General features: G+C 39.6%; 1 protein-coding gene across 3 annotated transcripts in view; it reads right to left on the bottom strand.

The window, feature by feature from the left end:
* Nucleotides 1–1,463: 1,463 nt before the first annotated feature.
* Nucleotides 1,464–19,907, bottom strand: part of KCNT1 (potassium sodium-activated channel subfamily T member 1) — a 556,984-nt gene continuing 538,540 nt past the window's right edge. For all 3 annotated transcript variants that reach the window (XM_089677057.1, XM_089677058.1, XM_089677059.1), the window contains one exon: nucleotides 1,464–14,896. In XM_089677057.1, the coding sequence (XP_089533183.1) occupies nucleotides 14,773–14,896 (124 nt within the window). In that variant the 3' untranslated portion in view covers nucleotides 1,464–14,772. The remainder of the gene's footprint in view (nucleotides 14,897–19,907) is intronic.

Below are 19,907 nucleotides of genomic sequence, written 5' to 3'. Positions count from 1 at the left end.
AACACCTCTTTAAAGGTACAATACAATATGCAAACATTTGCCATCTATTCCATCTCACCTGACTCATGGAACAAGCCTACTTACTTGAAGATCTTCCATTTTCAACCCTTAGGTTCAGAGATATTTCATCATTTAGAGTTGTCACAACACACTCACAGATCTTTAAATGCATGTATTTGTTTGTGGGAATTTCACATCTTATTAAATACTTTTGCTGATGAAAGAGAGGCAGTGCTAGGGGCCAATCAGGCTCTGTTCTGCTGCACATGTAGTGATATGGAGCATACTTACAGAATGCGAGAGCAGAGTGAGGACCTCATCAGTGGCTACTCCTTTTTGTCCAGTCAGAGGCTGGAGGCAGGGAGGAGACCAGGCCGTTTGGTTTCAAACATATGTGAAGGCAAAACAAAAAAAACATGCAGTCCATCTCTACAATATGTGCACATTTCCTATGTTTTAAATGCACAGTAGCCCAAATAATTATCTGTTTATCTTCCTGAAATGTATTCAGCTCCTAAAGTCCTGTTGTGGGCTGACAACACACACCACTTTTATGGACTGAGTGTTGTCAGCCATGCCCAGTGTCTTTTGCTAAACTACTCAGCCGCTCCCACTCTTAGATTTCCATAACACACAGGTAATTATTCTGCAGTTCAAGATAAGAACTAGGATAGCACAAGAAGTGTGCACACGACAGTACAGCTCTGAATTTCTAACAAGATCATTGTTTTTTTTGCACCTATCAGATACAGTGGGGCAAATAAGTATTTAGTCAGCCACCAATTGTGCAAGTTCTTCTTCTTGTCCAACGATGTGCAAAAAAATTTAAATTAAACAAAGTCGTGACAAATAAAAGTTCAAATAATTAAATAAAAAAATTTTTTCCAAAAAATTAAAAAAAAACTTCTTAGGGATCCACCATCATCAGCACCCAGGTGAAGAAGGTACAGGTCTGTGAGAGCCAGAAATCTTGCTTGTTTGTAGGTTACCAAATACTTATTTTCCACCATAATTTGCAAATAAATTCTTTCCAAATCAGCCAATGTGATTGTCTGGATTTTTTTTCTCATTTTGTCTCTCATAGTTGAGGTCTACCTATGATGCCAATTACAGGCCTCTCTCATCTTTTTAAGTGGGAGAACTTGCACAATTGGTGGCTGACTAAATACTTTTTTGCCCCACTGTATAATAAAAATACTTCCAACTGTATTATACAGAGTAAAAGTGAACAAAGACCACGTGTTCATGGTTCAGGTTTACATCCAGTTATTGCAGCACGAAAGAAGTCAGATCACCAACCTGGCTATTCCCTCTGGTAGGGCTGTGTTCATTTCAGACAGAATAGATCCAATTCAAAATCCTTTGGCAGGTAAAACATCACATATATATGTATTTCAATAGTGTAAATGACAGCTTGCCCAGAATTTAGGTCAATGAGGTCATACATAAATAACACCACTCCATTTTATGGCTGCATGCCGTTTATTTTTTTTTTCAATATTCTCTTTTTTACATAGATTTGCGATTAAGAAAAAACTGTACAAAAACTCTTAGCCAATCCTATACATAATCTTTTCTAAACTCTTAAAATAGGATTCTGTCAAAATTTCCGCACCCAATAAGAAAAATACATACTTTGCCATTTTTGGGGAATCTTAGTTTAACCAGTGTTTCTCCTCTAGGAAAGAAAGAAATAAATAAAAAACACATTTCTTATCGATATGTTTGTTTCAAAGCAATATATGTCTGGAATGAAGGTTCTCATTGATCAAGTGGTTAAGTTGCAAAGTATTTTTAAAGTAGACAAAGAAGTTGTAATGAACTATTCATACCGATTTCTTTCATCCCCGAATGCAATGCAAACATTGTCAGTCCATGAAGCAGTTGGTGCTGGCCAAAAAGATTTCAGGTTGTATACTGGCTCCTGATTATTATGGAATAAGCCCTCCTAATAAAGAGCCACTTAAAATGTGAGAGGGCTCCATTCACAACTATGAATACAGAAAAGCACTTTATGAAAATGATGCAAATTGTGCAGTGTGGCTCTTTAGATACCTATGGCACTTCTGTAAATTATAAACCTAAGTAGGAACTAGAAAACAACTTAATGATTATCAATTTGAAACTTCGGCACTATATACAGTTGTGGCCAAAATTATTCAACCCCCAATGCTGTAAAGGGGTTTAGGGACTATAGTGTACATTTGGAATTGTATTCAGAATCAAATCCTACAAGGACGTTGTAACTACCCAAATGCAACTAAAATGACATCAATTGTTTATGTAATACAGTAGTAAATGGTTCTTATGTGGTTTCTTCATTGCCACAATTATTCAACCCCTTAAAGACTACCACTCTGAAGAACAGAGGTTCATACAGGTGCTTTCCATCAGGTATTGAAAACACCTGTGGATGTCACCGAGCAGCAATCAAGCATAATAAGCACCAATTAGGCAGCTTTAAAATGACTGTGATACTCAGCTCCTTCTAGACATTTACTGGTGTGGTTACAAACATGGTGAAGGCAAGAGAATGGTCCAGGAAGACAAGAGAAGAGGTGATTTCTCTTCACAGGAAGGGCAATGGCTATAAGAAGATTGCAAAGATGTTAAACATACCAAGAGACACCTTAGGAAGCATCATTCGCAAATTCAAGGCAAAGGGCACTGTTGAAACGCTACCTGGTCGTGGCAGAAAGAAGATGCTGACTTCGACTGCTGTGCGCTACCTGAAGCGTAGAGTGGAGAGAAGTCCCCGTGTGACTGCTGAGGAACTGAGAAAAGATTTGTCAGATGTGGGTACAGAAGTTTCAGCCCAGACAATAAGACGCACACTGCGTAATGAAGGCCTCCGTGCCAGAACTCCCAGGCGTACCCCCTTGCTGTCTCCAAAGAATAAGAAGAGTCGACTGCAGTATGCCAAAAGCCATGTGGACAAACCACAAAAGTTGTGGGATAGTGTTCTGTGGACTGATGAAACAAAATTAGAACTGTTTGGGCCCATGGATCAACGCTATGTTTGGAGGAGGAAGAACAAGGCCTATGATGAAAAGAACACCTTGCCTACTGTGAAGCATGGTGGAGGGTCAATCATGCTTTGGGGCTGTTTTGCTTCTGCAGGTACAGGGAAGCTTCAGCGTGTGCAAGGTACCATGAATTCTCTTCAGTACCAGGAGATATTGGATGGAAACGTGATGCAGTCCGTCACACACCTGAGGCTTGGGAGACGTTGGACCTTTCAACAGGACAATGATCCCAAGCATACCTCCAAGTCCACTAGAGCATGGTTGCAGAGGAAAGGCTGGAACATTTTGGAGTGGCCATCGCAGTCACCAGACTTAAATCCGATTGAGAACCTCTGGTGGGACTTAAAGAAAGCAGTTGCAGTGCGCAAGCCTAAGAATGTGACTGAACTGGAGGCCTTTGCCCATGAAGAATGGGCGAAGATACCCGTAGATCGCTGCAAGACACTTGTGTCAAGCTATGCTTCACGTTTAAAAGCTGTTATAACTGTAAAAGGATGCTGTACTAAGTACTAAGATTGAATGTCACTTGGGGGTTGAATAAAACTGATAATGCTGTGAGCACAGAAAAGACATTTGTGGTTATTTCATTATAACTGTTATGTTATATTTGTCTGACCTACAAGTGCCTCTTTAATGTAAATGTAAGCAAGATGACTGAATGATCAAAAGCAATGTCAAACTGGCCAAAACACTCAATTTCAGTGGGGGTTGAATAATTTTGGCCACAACTGTATATGTTTAAATATCACAAAGTATAAAAAACAAGCAGCCAGCACAGCATCGCAGGTATCAATACATAAAGCTTATAAAACAAAAAAAGTATGGCACTACAAATACAAAGCTACAACTAAACAAAAAAATAATACAAAATTATAAAGTCCAATGATGTGCAAAAAAATTAAATTAAACAAAGTCTTTAGTGACAAATCAAAGTTCAAATAATTAAAAATATATATTTTTCGAAAAAACTTCTTGGGGATCCACCATCACCAGCACCTGGTTGCTGGTGATGGTGGATCCCAAAGAAGTTTTTTTGAATTTTTTGGAAAATTTTTTTTTATTTAATTATTTGAACTTTTATTTGTCACGACATGTTTAATTTAAAATTTTTTGCACATCGTTGGACATTATAATTTATAATTTTTTATTAATTTTTTTTGTTTAGTTGTAGTTTTGTATTTGTAGCGCCATACTTTTTTCGTTTTAAACTTAATGATTATGTTTTACTGCTAAGCTCCACCCACCAATGCTGTAATCATTGCCCTGCTATTTCAAAAGTAGGTGGAGTTTTAGACAAAGTGGCATTAGTTTCTCTTACCACAGAAAGGACCAAATTTTACCATAAAAATCACCTAGGTAGGTCTACACCTTGGATGTGGATCTAAATCTCACTTTCCTCCAAAGCCTGATTTTCTTCCAGATCGTGCTTTAAAGGCTACTGACAGGTGGTGAGGAAGTGATGCAACACCTCCTCATTGCCTGTTTTAACCCCATTTTTGCCAACAATCACACTTCCCGTTGACTTGAATGTGTAGCAGTCAGTGGGCTTGCCATCTGCCAATCGTTACATATCGGATCACCTTAGCCGAGGTCACAAAGCATTGTGGCCCTGGCATGTGAACTTCCCCCACCATTGCCGATTGGAGCTTCGGGGGGGTTTGGCAGTTGGAAAAACGCAGCTCAACTGTGCATTTTTGCCCTCCTCCCCAACTGCAATTCTAAACAAGGCCTTACTGTCAGTGTGGGTCTGTAAACATCAGCATGATTAACTGTGGGGGCATTTTTAAAACCCTGCATAGGAATTGTGTGGACAAGAGATCTGCAGAATGTATAGTACCTCATTAAGGGCCCATTCACACTATGTGCAGTTTCCTGCATTATTTCTCATAGATGAACGCAGGTAACTGAAATGACACACAGAAAACAATAGTTTTCTATGTGTTATGTGCACACCAGAACACTGTGTTTCTCTGTCCTCCATAGCCAATATGTCTTCATATTATTGCACCTCTCTGGATGGCTTGCATGTCACCATGTGGCGCACAACGCTGCTGTACAGCAACATAAATTGTCACTTTATGCACTTCACAGGTCAAGCAAAAAATTAAAAAAAAAATAGGGAGCTGTGTAATGCAATATAAGGTTCATCACCCCACCGCCTGCCGCATTTCTATTCAGCTCAAGAAACTGGTACTCTCACACCATGTAGGTAGCAGCATTTTAGGCCGTGGGGTACAATGAACAGGTCCTATCAGCATTGTTCATTTTCTGCAAATAAGTAAAAAAAAAAAAAAGCATTAGATTAAGTTCACACTAGCCTGTGCTATGAAAAGCTACCCACAGTGGATCACTTTTCAGAGCATGGCTAGGCAGCTGCTGTCAGGTGTTCAAGTGGCAATTCTACCACTTTCTAAATGCCTGTTTTGTTTTTTTGGGGGGGTTGCTGAATGTTTTTCTTTTGTTAGCAATTTATAATGGGGCTAATGCTCCACAACCGGTTGCAGCAGGGTCCCATTGACTTGAATGGTTGCTGCTACCTGTCAACTCGGCATGTCATGTTAAATTTGTCAGCTGTTGTGTGGTGGGCTGCCAGGAGGTGGCAGAACCATGGCTCAGCCACCTGATTTTACTTCCCCCCATGGCCACCCACGTGAAAGAGTCCTAACTGTTGAAAGACCTTACCTGTTTTCATTTTGGTGCATTAAATGGATACAGTATCTACTTGAATACTTTATTATGATCATCACAATTCACCTTGGAGTTCTGTTCTAAAAAAATGTACTTTGTTCTCATGTATTGTTCGTATTCTCCGCGTTCCAGTCTGTTGGTTAGTAAACATTCACATTACATGTGATATTTAAAAAAGGCAACTGTATAAAGAATTAAGACCAAATAGTCACTTGTTTTAGCAAAACTGTGAGACAAAGAGCAAGAGCTAAGGGGAAGAATGCAGTGAAAAGGAATCTACAAATAAAGTTCAGATCTCATTAGTTCTCAGAAACAATACTGCCCCAGATTTGGTAACATGTGGCTGCACTCCTGCAGGTGCACTGTGAAAAGCCTTCTTAAATTGTAGGAGATGAAAGAAAACCCATAGTTAAATAGAGCTGACTGACTCTCTAAATCAAGCTCAGCAGCAATCTTTCTATAGCATTAGAGTGACGCATTCTCTGGTTCTTCTCAGTGGCCAGAGTTGTTCTTTAAAGAGTTCATGCACTTTTATCGTAATCCTCATAATTCACTACCATCTTCCCTGTATTCATCATGGAATTTCTAAATAGAAGTGCTGACCTCAGATGTGGATTAATGGAAGCTCGTACTGGCTTGCCTACCCAGGGCTAGGCAGTGCTTGCATCTCCATGTAATCAGCCTACACGTGTTGGGCCCATAGACAGGGGATAACAATAGTCCCCCCCAAACAGAGATGGGGTTCTCTCTCCCATGCAGAATGAGAACAGTGGATGCAAGGGGTGTAAACACCGGCAGTTGTGCACTGAGGATTTCCTTTAACAGCAGGGATTTAAAAAAACATTTTTTTAAGAGAATAGGTGCTGGTACTCCTCCCCTGAGTCACCTATGAGTACTGTCCCTTTTCTCTGCCCCATACCCAGCACCCAGTACTGCCCCCTTTAGAGAATACAGAACCAAGTATAATTTTTGGTGCCAAGTATTTTACATGAAAGTTGTTAACAAGAAAGGCTGTAAAAATAGATCCGCTGTAGACCGCAACAATTCATCCCCCCAGCAACAATAGATCCTTACCCAACAAAAACAGAATGAACAAAATACCCCCTGCAACAAAAATGGATCCACCTCATCAAGCAAAGCAACAACCCCTCGCCTAACAATAATAGATCCTCCAGGAGCAACAAAAGATTCTCTCCAGCAACAATAGACTACCCAGGAACAAACCCCCCCCAGCAAAAACAGACCCCTGCCAGCAACAATAGATCCCTCAGCAACCAACAATAATAGACCCCTGTCCCCAACAATAGATCCCCCCAGCAACAATATATACCTCAGTAGCCAGCATCAATAGAACTTCCAGCACACCCAGCACCCTCTGCCAACACATACATTCAGTGCTGAAGGAGCCAGAACTGCATACCACCATGTTCCCCCTGAAAAAAAGCCCTGGATGAAACCATCACTAAAACTAGGCAAACAATACATTTCTATTTCTATAATTACTTCAATAAATGCAAGCAGAGCTTTTCAAGCTGCGGAGAATCACTCAATTACGAATGCAGGCGATTTACAAAGTCACATGCATTCATAATTGTCATATTCTCTTCACATCTGCATGCAGACACATCACCAAATCAAACATTTTATAATGATGACATCTGTGGATTCAATTACTGCTATCCATTGCTCTGCATCTGAGGTCTGTACAATTGTTTAGCAATTTAATGAGAAGAAGAGGACAGAATATGGGGTTTATGATAAAAAGAACACATTAGTTATGATCACCTTATATTTTTCAGTGAAATGCATACAGACATTGTACATCTCCAATAGTAATCAAGCCTGGCTATGATTTTTTCCCAAGGTCAGTTTGATGCCAGCCCGACCATCTGCATTTAATCCTGTTCCCTTCACGCTCTTATTGACGTGTCTTGGAGCTTACAAAGGGCTCAGGAGTCTCCTACCCCCATCCTGCCTCCCCTTGTGATATTGCTTGATGCTTACGTGCCAATCACCAATGCTGTCAAATAGGAGGTAGGAGAGTGAGTAAAGCAGCCCATACATTATGCAAGTCTCTTTTCTTCCACCACAGGTGGAAGGAAAAAAAAATTGCTCGATTCCCCCATTAAATTAGTGTTGAGAGGGGAATCCCTCTCAGAGCGCTATTGTGTTTGGCCTTTCCCACAAGCAGAATACAATGATCATTGTTGGAAACTACCATAGCCACTGGCAGTGATTGCATGAAACAAATTCAACAGGCTGGTTGTACAATGGATCAACTTCAGTACAACCAGCCTGCTTGTAGATGGCTGGTTCAGCAGGGACTGGCTGAGATTTGATCCGAGATTCAAGCCATCTATGGCCGGCTTAAGGGTGAGCAAGAGAGGCAGTGGGGGAGCAAATGAAGATAGAATAGCTGGTGGGCCGCCATTAAAGTGAATTTGTTGCTTTGCCCATTGTTCACATTAAAGCACTGCCCAATACACATACTGTGTGTATATATATATATATATATATACACACAGTATATCCATCTACATAGTTATATACAGAAACTATACAGAACAAATATTACATAAGAAATGCAAGATCTGTAGAAATTTTACCTACATTAATAGTATAGAATCTTAATTAATGCACATACCAATATTTCTTTCAGAGATGGTCAAGGAGCAAAAGTTGACGAGTAAAACGTGCAATATTTTATCTGCAGTGCTTCCTTGGTACCCACTAGCATACAAGCAAATATTCTAAAATATTTTTAGAAATGTGTTGCATACAGCAACAAGATTTTAGCAGATGAGAAATGAAGATTGGTTGCTATGGGCAAGGCATTTTATAGGCGAGTGTCACTATGCTGAAGCTCTAATAGGTCATAGAAAAATACTTTTAAAATAATACAAGGCTATTTAATACTTTTTTCATATCAGTGCAAAATATACAGATATATAATACATATTTAGAGGCTTTTGACCATGCAGTATGGGTACGAGTGACAGCCCTAAAGTGGGGAAGCTGGAAAGTATAAGTAGTTCTAGTTTATTCAATAAATTAGAGAAATGTGATAAGTGGAGTAACTGCTACCAAAAAAAACCCCCAAAATCTTAAAGAATCATTGTTTTCTATTGTTCTTTATGAATATTGTTACTTAGTTGTACAAAAAGACATTTTCACATATTTATACTTTTTATATGTATTTTGGGACATCATATCATATCAGTCATATTTAGAGAGATGCTGTGAATGACACCCTATTATGATTTATGAAGTGAGGTCTGGCACAGCTTCTATGCCAACCTGAGGAGGAGAGAATATACTAGAGGATTCCTATACTTCAGCTGCCTTGTTTTATTCAAGAGAAATAGATGTCTAAATTGATAAAAGTAAACAACAGGGCATGTTGATTTTTTTTTATGGCAGCCCTGAAGTAAGATTGTCTTCCAAGTAAACAGAAGGTTTGGCTCTCCAAACTATGGTCCACCAGCTGTTGAAGTACTACAAGTCCCATCATGCCTCTGCCCCTGGGAGTCTTGCCTGTGGCTGTCAGAGTCTCATGGGACTTGCAGTTCCTCAACACCTGGAGGACTATGGTTTGGAGACTCTTGGTTTAGAGAGTTGACAGAGCATGTGCTAATTAGGCATTATGTGCTATTCAATGTTTAGGTGGAGATACTAAATACATGGGCAAAGGATGATATGGTAAAGTGGTCAATGTTTATTGTAGATATTACACATTTGTTAGCTAGCAGTTTCTTTGTAACTGATTTGACTACTGTGAACTGAACCGGGTATGGGCTATGGCACTCAGCCTTTGCACTTAACAAAGCTGAAGAGTTACAACGGTTGTTAATGTTCTGTTCTGTAGACCAAACCTTGACCTGCCAAACAATGAAGTGATTTTATTTTACTGTATACATCTATTACACATAATTAACAATTGTTCGATTTTAGGAATGCTCACAGCAGTTGTACTAGCTAGCTCGAATGACAATCAGGATCTGATTTGCAGACTGATACCCACCAACAGCAAACTTGGGACATGTGGTAGTCCATTACAGAACATCAAGGCAGAGGCACTTAATACTGATGACGTTTACAGTTTAATTCTGCATTATCAAACTATGACAACATCTTTTTACAGGTTCCTAGTTAAAATATGGTTGTAATTTTTTCTTAAATTAACCCTTCCTTAGCAGGGGATGTAGATGCCCAATCCAAATTTAGCAATGTCCTTTAACTTGATTAATTTTTATAGCTGACAGCTGGATCGGGAAGGAGTTTTGTTTTTAATGAAAGTTTTGTATTTAAAAAGATTGAAAACTTTTGAAATACTTTAACATACTAAGGCTTACTGTTTAATGAAGTTTTAGTAATTGGGTTCAGATTTATCTTAAAAAAAAACCATTTGGTAAGAAAATAATTTTGTTTTACCAGGGCTACCCATGCTTTTGAATAATGATGTGTAATAAATATTTGTGATATTTAAAAGAAAAGTCCTTGCTGGTTCTGAGTTGAGAGGCACTAATATATAATACATAGCACCAATATAAGTGTAGCTCTCATCTTCTGTTTGGACAGGCAGGGGCGGACTGACCATTTGGAAACTCGGGCACTGCCTGAGGGCCCGGGGTCAGTAGGGGGCCCCATGAGATGCCCCTGGTACCTTTTTCATAGGCTTTTTTGAGTTTGGACAAGGACACAGGGGCCCCATGATCCCCTATTGCCCGGGGCCCCATGAGTTGTCAGTCCGCCCCTGTGGACAGGTAATGTAGACAGCTGCCTATTTGTCTGATTCACAAATGCTTTTCTCCAGTACAGAAGCAGTGATCCCACAACTGTGTGTGTTTTTCCATTTTTTAATCATGCATAGTTAGTATGTTACACTGGGAAGCCTTATTTCCAGTTTATATATGTGGATTTTACTTCTTTAAAGGAGAAGCAGGGACAAAGCTCTTTTGGCTCCACTTCTGTAGGTCACAAGAATGCATTTGGTTCTGCACTCCTGTGACCCAGATTCAGCCAACAGAAGGCCAAAGTCCACTGTTGCCTGACATTACTCAGCCGGTCCAGACTCTGGAGAGATCCCAACTTTAATGTCAGGATCCACCTGGATGGCTGGACCGGCAGCTGGGTCAGCCTCTCAGCATGCCTCTGAATGCCTGAGCAAGCCTCTCCTGCCCACTGCACAGCCTGGCGCTCCAGTGAGTGCTGGAGGGGCAGCGCAGAGAGCCAGTGACTGACAGTCCACGGCTTTCTGCTTACTGAAGACTAAGAACTGTGCGATCAGCTGTCTTTGATCTCTTGGTTCTCAGTCTTAGAGCTGGCAGGGGACAGATGTAGCATCTGCATCCACCTAGGAGGAGCATGTAGGTTTGTTTTTTTAAAACACCCATACTTCTCTTTTATTGTACTGCTCTTTTTATCTACTGCTATCAATTTGTTTTCATTGTAAACTATACTGCTTATCCTGCAGCGGTTGTCAGTGTTTCAGGAAATTGTTCGGTCAATTTTATTTTTTTTTAAATTTGTACATTTCTAAATTTTATTCTGTATCATTGTTATAATTTATATAACAATAATTCATATAAAACCACTATTTTACCACAAAACGTGTGCAGTGCTTGCTGTATTGTCTATAAGAGAACCCAGCACTAGATCTCAACCTACTGACCACACCAAGAGTCATTCAGCTGGCTGTGTAAGCTGAGATCCTACAATTTCTGTCTGTGCAATACAAAGTAAACCAGCTGTGAAACGTCCTGGAGTACCAGCCACTTGCTAACTGCAAAGCCTACTGTACATATTTTTTTTTATTTTTCAGAATTTCCTTACTAAAAATGTTCTGCTCCAGAATACAAAGAACATATATGGAAATGCTATACATTCCTTCAAAAAAATGTATATATTGAAAGTCAAACTTTTAGCAACTGGTGAACTATGTGGTCAGACTTCCCCTGGCTTAATGGCAAAGACTGCTATTCCAGTGACTAATGAGTCTGCTTCAGGTGGCCAGCAAAGGCATTCTCATTGAAGGGGGAGATGAGCTCAGGCCTGAAGTCAGGGAAATTCAGATCCTGACACCAGAATAAAACAATATCAGAGAGGGGCTATGAATAAGGCTTTCCTGACTAATGCACTGACTATATTAACTGTGAGCATTTTGGGGGTTGGCTCTTAGGCAGGATATTTAATTTTTAAATGTCTGAGTAAATTTACTTTAAGTCCCTCTTTCTAGCTAGAGTACAGTTTGTCCACACAATAATTTATGTTGAAAATCACAAGTAGAAAAATATGTATTTAGTTCAGCCTCTTGTCTCTTTGTTATCCAGGCAGTAACCACATTACTCAATACCACTTGGGATCAAATGATTTGATATTTAGTTCAATCCCGAGTTTGGTGATGTATAATGTTTTATGCAAGCAGCAGTAGTGTTTGGCAAGTAACCTGGGTGGAGAATGGTAAGTATGTAGTCCAAGCATCTGTGTCAGACTTTCATCAGTTGGGTCATGTTTTTTCAAAGAAAAAAAACGGATTAATTTTTTTATCAGTTTTTACGTCAATTTTTTACATCAACTATCAATGCCAAAACAGGCCGTTTATCCATTTATATCCGTTTCTCATCCTTTCCATTTTTTTATTTTTACATCCATTTACATCCATTTTTCCATAGAGATGCACTGATGTCCGTGTTTCATACATCAACGCATGGATGAAAAATGGACGAACGGAACGCCTGTGTGAAGAGGGCTTTACTTGGTACTGGCACAGCTGATAGAGTTGGCGTTGTCTTTAGCATGGTGCTTTGATGATTCTGCTGTGGTGTGTCATCTGTGATTACAGTTAGGAAATTGTAATTTAGGGGCATTTTGTGCATGGAGAAAGTCTCATTTACAGTAGGCTGAACATAAGGAAAATGAGTACAGGATCAAGCGCCAAGGGAATCAATTATATTTTCGTAACTACCACGCCAAGTACTAGTTCCGGGATAGTGAATTTGAACCTAGTCAGCTTTACTGCCACTGGCTCAAAACTAGTTTTCTGCTTGAGGCAGCTTTTGGAAGCTTCCATCTGAGGTTCCTCGTACAGGTACACTGTTTTGTGTCTAGTTCCTTTTACATCTGACACTATTTATTTTGTTCTTAAAGTGCAGCTCCACCTCTATTACAAATTTGACAAGGCTGGCCAGTAAAATCTGGTTCATAAATAGTTCTGCTTCTTTTCCCCTTCTCCCTGTGCAGCAAGAATCATGCATTTTCACAATAATTCTTCCTATTTTAGTTTTCCAGATTGAACATTCCTCATTAAGTAGAATGGATACTTCATATTGTTTTGTGGCCAGGCTATAGACAGTGGACAGTGGTCAATGTAATGGTGCACACTAGCAGGTTTAACCATACCAGGCACAGGTAAGCCCCCTGGGTCTGGTTTATTTGTGTAGTGTAAATGCTCTGAACAAACCTGGTTACAGTTAACCATACTGTGCCCAGGACTGCTTGGAAAAGGTGGTCTGGGGTACAGTTCACTTGGAGGCTGGTACCTGTGCCTGAAAACAGAACTTTCCATATATCAGTGAGCAATGAAGCAGGGATAACTGTGGTCTGGTTGAAAGAGGTGCTGAACTAACCATGCCTAGGAATGCGCTTTGTGTGAGCGTAGACCAATGGGGAAGTGGGGACAATTAAACTTGGGCATGGTTCAGTTCAACTGTGCCCAATATGACTACATTCTTATTTTCACCTTTTCTCTTGGTAGCTCAGCTCCCCCTCCCAGCAGTGAGTTGGCAGCCTGTCAGTCTTCCAATCTCTATTGCAAACACAGGTCAAAGTGAGATTAAAACAAAAGTGTAGAGATCTTATTTTGCAACTTCACAGTTTGTAAACATTGAGGATGAATTGCTTCACAGTGACTAAAGGGGGCTTATTTACTGCCTGTTAGGAATCTGTATATATCTGAATGTCAATAGCCTGGTCACAGTTCTACTTTAAAGCGCATGTACAAGCAAAAACAAAAAAGAGCAAAACCTCTCACCAAAATGATTTGCCTTCTCACTACAGGACAACAAATTTGTCAAAAAAGGTGTAATTTGGTCTCAAGTATACAGTAAGTCTTTCATGAGAGACAATGTAAGTCACTTATTCTTCAAACATAGGCTTTTGATTAGCAGCTTTTTCATAAAAATGTTTATGTTCTCATTGTAGCACATTATAACTACACAGTGTAGTTTGTGATATAGATATGGCATCATATTTATTATATCAACACAATAACACTTTTAAAGGACACCTATACTTTAACTAAACTTTCTCTCGAGACTTGAATGGGGCTGTATACCAAGTCTCCATATACCCATTCAAGTTGACGGGGAGCAGATGTTGGGAGGGTTAGTGCAGTTTGGTGTGGGGGGAAGGGTGCGGGTTGGCAAAAGTTTAGTTAAAAGTACACTTGTACTTTAAACACTTTAGGTAAAAGTGAAAAGAGAATGTGTCTCATCAAAAATGTTGACATCAGTAACATATGGTTCATTCTGAAGCCGAAAAGAGCGATCCATTTTTCATGTTGATATTTCTGTTTTGCAAGTCCGTTCGACTCAAAAACTGAAATATCACATTTGTGTGGCATTGCCCAGGAGAAGATGATAATTTCAAAAATGGTCAAAATTTGTTGATTTTGGCTCAATTCCTTTGGCCCATTGTTTATATATGTTATCTGCTGCAACACAACTATTCTCTCTTGACCCAAAAAATAAGTTCTTTCTTAACACTGTAGAACACAATGTTAAAATACAATTCAGCGATTGGCTGGAGTGTGGATTTAAAAAAAATGTTTTTTTTTACCAAAATCTCTCAATCCTGTGCTGTGTTTAGCCTTCTTGTGTCTCCTACCGGCAGTGAAGAGTTCAAAGACAGTTCAAAATCTGGTAATGTCTTTTGTATGGATGCTCCTTGTCTCCATGTACTGAACGCGGAACTCATGGTTTTAATCTGGCTCTTCAGAAATACAAATAGAGAGGTCCGTCTTTGTGTTATTAGGCACAGTGTCCACGAGTGGCATTTGTTCTCATAGCTGCGTCTCGTCCCTTGTCTCTGGGTTTGCCACCTGCTCTGTTTTGTAGCTGTTGCTGCTCTTCCTGCTATGTGTGTCGTTGGCAACGTGGGCTAAGGGGTCAGACCGGATAAGATATCTGGTGGATAAAACATATGTAAGAATTAGAGTATATGTAAACCCTCACCTTGTAAAACAACCCATTCAGTTTAAAATAGAAATGAAAAGTAAAACATTTGTGTATAGATATAAAAACAATATACATACCCTTTTTCCCCTTTTATAAGTGATCCTCTGTTCTTAGCTGCATAAGTAGATAGGGGAGGAAAACCAGTAGCACATTTCCCTGTGAATGCCTCCTCCGGGGGGGGGGGGGAGCAGGCAGTTCTTAACACAGCTATAAATAACTGACCACTCTGTGCTCTCATGTCTAGTGTGGTCTGTTTATTGTATTTCAATGGTTTTTATTAACCTCCCTGGCGGTATTCCTGAGTGTAGCTCGGGGTAAAGTTTCAGTACCAAAAGCGGTAACCCTGAGCTACACTTGGGATTACCCTGCAGCGTTGCTCCGGGATCCCTGTTTCACTTACCTTGTCCTGCGCTCCTGCGATGTCCCCCCTGCAGCGTCCCCTGCCATGTCCTCTGGCCGATGCTGGCATCCGTCTTCCAGGTTCCGGTCCCTGTGACGTCAGGACGTACGGGGACGGAACCGGCGGGAAATTAAAAAATGTTAAAAAGTGACATTCACTAAATACACTAAAATCACATAGTATAACATTACTGTATCAAACCATTTCCATACATTTTGTCCCGAGTGCTTTGTCCGGCGCCCTGCCTGCAGTTTTACTGTTCTTTCTGCCTGGAAACTGAGAAATGTCCATGGCGTCCAAAAAGCGTCCCTTTAGGTCAAAATCGGTTTTAGACCAGCTAGAGAACAGCGATAGTAAATTAGAACCACTTGCAGAATTGAGTGATAATGATTCGTGGGGAAATTCATCATCAGACACTGAAAACGATTTTGCGACTAAGCTTAGCGATGTGCGAACTTGGCACTATATTTCATATTTCAGTGTTTTGGGTTTGATTATATTATTGAATTAAAAAACTATAAAATTGGTGCAGCGCTACTAATAAAATACATATGAAGCAAGTAAACCAACACAAGTGAATCAACCCCCTTAGTGACAGCATAAATCAATCACTGGTGTCAAGGTGCAATTGACACACACTTAGTAAGTGACTAAGGGGTGATAAAAAAGTCCAATATGAGCACACAGGTGAGGAACTCTTCACACGTGGATGTGTCATACGTGCCACAGGAATCCCAAAACAATCTGAGTGCCCCCTCACCTCCTTGCAATGACCTCAAGGGCCAACCAGCTTTCAAAAGATAGTCAGGCAATCTCCTGTTGATCCCTTCAGTATGACCGGAATGATGGTAACTTTAGCCAGACCTCTTCCACCGCTCTACCGACACCACTATCTTCCACTCAGAGACATAAACCAAACAGGCTCCATAGTGCAATATATCCAATTTAATTAAATAAAAACACAAATACCCACTTACATGTAGGCAAACGATCATACACAGTAATCGGCTGTCCTCCTGACATGCGGCTTCATGGAGTCCCAATATGGCGCGGACGCCGGAAGTGACGCCACCGCGTCCCGGAATAGACAATGAACGTACCAACGCGTTACGTCACGAATATCACGTGACTTCATCAGGGTGAACGCCCATAGTCCCACTCATAGCTTATATTGGCTGCCTGGGTGTCAATCAGCTTAAGAGACAACCCCCGGTGGCCATATTCTTGAAGTCTCGACCCATGCAGACACTCCCATTCAGTCACAATGGGACTGATCACAACCATTATTATATTATATAGGAAGACAAATATCGGTGGTTTTATTAACAATTAAAACCCACCCAACATCCACAACCCCTAAATGGAATAAATCGGGGCATGATAGACCAGTAGATATATGATTAAAATGAATTAAAATATGCAATAAATTAAAATAAAATAAAAATACATATATCCATATATACATAAAATATATAAAATATATATAAAATATATGTATACGCCTGTAATTTAACTCCATGTAAATACTCCATGTCTTGAGTATACATTCAAAAACCTACCAAAAATACATATATCATATTATACCATAATAGCCAGATAGATCAAATACAGTTATATATAAAAGACAAAATGTTAAAATCATTTTCAAAAATCACTTATAAAACAATTCAGGTCGAATTCAATATTCAGACCTTTGGGAGCTTGTGTATGCATTGTGTATATCCACCGCGACTCGGCCTTACTAAGAGACCGCACCTTGTGACTCCCCCTCCAATGGCTCTTATATTTTTCAATACCCCAAAAAATTAAAGACGAGGGGTCTTTATTGTGACACAAAGAAAAATGCTTTGAAACGCTGTGTTTTGGATAACCCTTTTTTATATTCTGAATATGCTCTCCAATTCTTTTCCACATGGGTCTTTTAGTTCTTACAAAAAGGCTAAATAAAGATCTTGAGAAGTTGGATCAAGAAATAAAATATAGAAAAGGCAAGAAATACCAGCGTGATTATCATGATTTTAAAAAAGATCAAGTGTTCAAATGGCAATCTTCGGTTAATGACATTGAGAATGCATCGGTTAATACCACCCCTGTTAAAGTGAAAATGGAGACACCGAAAAAGTCTACGTTAAATTATGAGGGTATGAATAGGAATTTCAATAACTACACACCTAGACATCCCACACCAAACAATGGGTGGAGACCATCAAATAGAGGACCACCCCAAAAGAAATCTAAGGGAGGTGGTAAAGGGAAGGGATGGAAACCCTACCCGTATAGGCCTAATCATTATCAAAGAAACGGACCCAATTATTATCCTAGGGAAGACTATTATAATAGACCAGAATTTCCCTATAGGGATGACTATAGGACACAAGGGAACAGAACACCTAGGGAGTATTATCAGGAAAGAGGGAACCCTTACCCGCCTAACAGAGGAAGGAGTCCCGTACCTGTATATAATAAATATGAACCACTGAATTACGGGTACTCTGAGCAAGATTTTTTAGAGAGAAGGTGGAGGGAGAGGAGTTTAGAAATGGAAAGAAGGAGGAGCCCCCCAAGAGGAGAGGGTGTAGAGCCGAGAGGAAGAAGCAAAAGGAAAAGAGAAAATTAGGAGAGGAGGTTTTCAATTTGAGTGGGGTACCTCTTACTAAAGAGGAATTACAGGTCCTAGATAAGGGTCTCAAATATGCCCCTCCAAAACCAGTAACAAAATTTGATGTATATGTAGACATTCAGAAATTTATTAGGAGGTTGAACATCAAAAAGTATTTTTTGGGCCTACCAAAAACTCAATCAAGTGTTGCGAAACCGAATAATGAGTTTGCCCATTCTAATTTAAAAAACAAATCGTTGTTTAACCCACAAGTTTCCAATAATAGCCAGATAGAAACTTTTAAGAAAATGGTCGTTTCTGATCTAGAACAATTAACTATCCCCAAAGTTGGGTACGACATGGGTATTAATATAGGAATTAAAAGTCTCTCCAAAAGGGATAATCTAGTAATTAGACCGGCGGATAAGGGGGGAGGTATAGTGGTGATGACTAAAGAGTATTATCGTACAGAGCTAGAAGGGCAGCTGAAAGATTCCACCACGTACCAAGTGCTTTCTAAAGATCCTACCTTTATTTATAAGAAAGAGCTGGGGAAATTGATTAAGAAAGGTACTGATAAAAAAATACTTGACAAAAAGGAGTCCAAGTTTTTGATCCCCGAATCGTGTAGGATTCCGATAATTTATACCATTCCGAAATTACACAAGGATCCGGTCTGTCCGCCGGGGAGACCAATTGTGAATGGGATTCAATCAATTTTGGCCAGGTTGGGCCAGTACATTGATATCTTTCTCCAACCCCTTGTAAAAAAATCAAGGTCATATTTACGAGACACAAAGCACCTTATTCAGGTCCTCCATGAAATTAAGGATAAAGATCATGGTGATATATATCTTGCGAGTGCGGATGTTGCTTCTTTGTACACGATTATTGGACATGAAGAAGCTATCAAGTCAGTAGAATGGGCCCTACGAGAATTTAGTGACATTAAGTGGAAGCAAAGGAAATTTTTGATAGAATGTTTAGATTTCTGCTTATCGCACAATTATTTTTGGTACGAACATAAGTTTTATAAACAAGTAAAAGGGGTTGCTATGGGAGCGAGGTTTGCCCCCAGTGTGGCCAATTTGTTCATGGCCCTCTGGGAGGAAGAGGTCATTTACCAACAAACCCCTAAAGAGCTCCTGGTATTTAAACGTTATATTGATGACGTGTTCATAATATGGAAGGGGGATGCCAATTCCCTACTGGCCTTTTGCAATAAACTTAATAATAACGACAAAAACATCAAGTTGACATGGGAATATAGTAACTCCAATATAAATTTTTTAGATCTGAATATAGGGATACAACAAGGTGCTGTGGTCACTAAAACTTTTTTCAAAAATGTAGATAGGAATGGATACATTCCAAGTGACAGCTGTCATTACCCTTCCTGGCTATTTAATATTCCGAAGGGCCAGTTTATACGGCTCAGGAGAAATTGCACCAAAATAGAGGACTATAAGGAACAAGTGGGGATGATAGGGGAAAGATTTATCTCAAAAGGTTATACAAGAGAGCATATTGTTAATAAAATGAATATAGTTGAAAATATGGAGAGAGAAATGTTATTAAAAGACAAGGGGAAGAAAACTGAGATGGCCAATAGTAGGGACAGTGTGGATCAGGTCCCAATTATTATGGATTTTAATACACATTATAAAATGATCGAAAATTTTTTTAAAAAACATTGGCCTATCTTAAGGGTAGACCCTAGTCTGAGTTATATAATTTTTGAGAAACCGCGTTTTATTTATAGAAAGGCACCGACCTTAAGGACCAGGTTAGTAAAAAACGTTGTAGATCCCCCAAGTAAAGATAAACGGGTCACCTTTCTGGACCAAAAGGGGTTTTTTCCCTGTAGATCATGTCGTGCGTGTAAGGAAACTAAAGGGCAAAATAAAAAAAGGAAATTTTTTGAGTCCAAGGTGGATGGTACAAGATATGAGATTCGTGAT

This window comes from Staurois parvus, unplaced genomic scaffold (assembly GCF_062004578.1).
Source record: "Staurois parvus isolate SC_StPar_1 unplaced genomic scaffold, SC_StPar_1.0 ptg000176l, whole genome shotgun sequence".
In the NCBI taxonomy this organism is placed as follows: domain Eukaryota; kingdom Metazoa; phylum Chordata; class Amphibia; order Anura; family Ranidae; genus Staurois; species Staurois parvus.
Note: the sequence above shows the minus strand (reverse complement) of the source record. Positions and strands in the feature narration are given on the sequence as shown.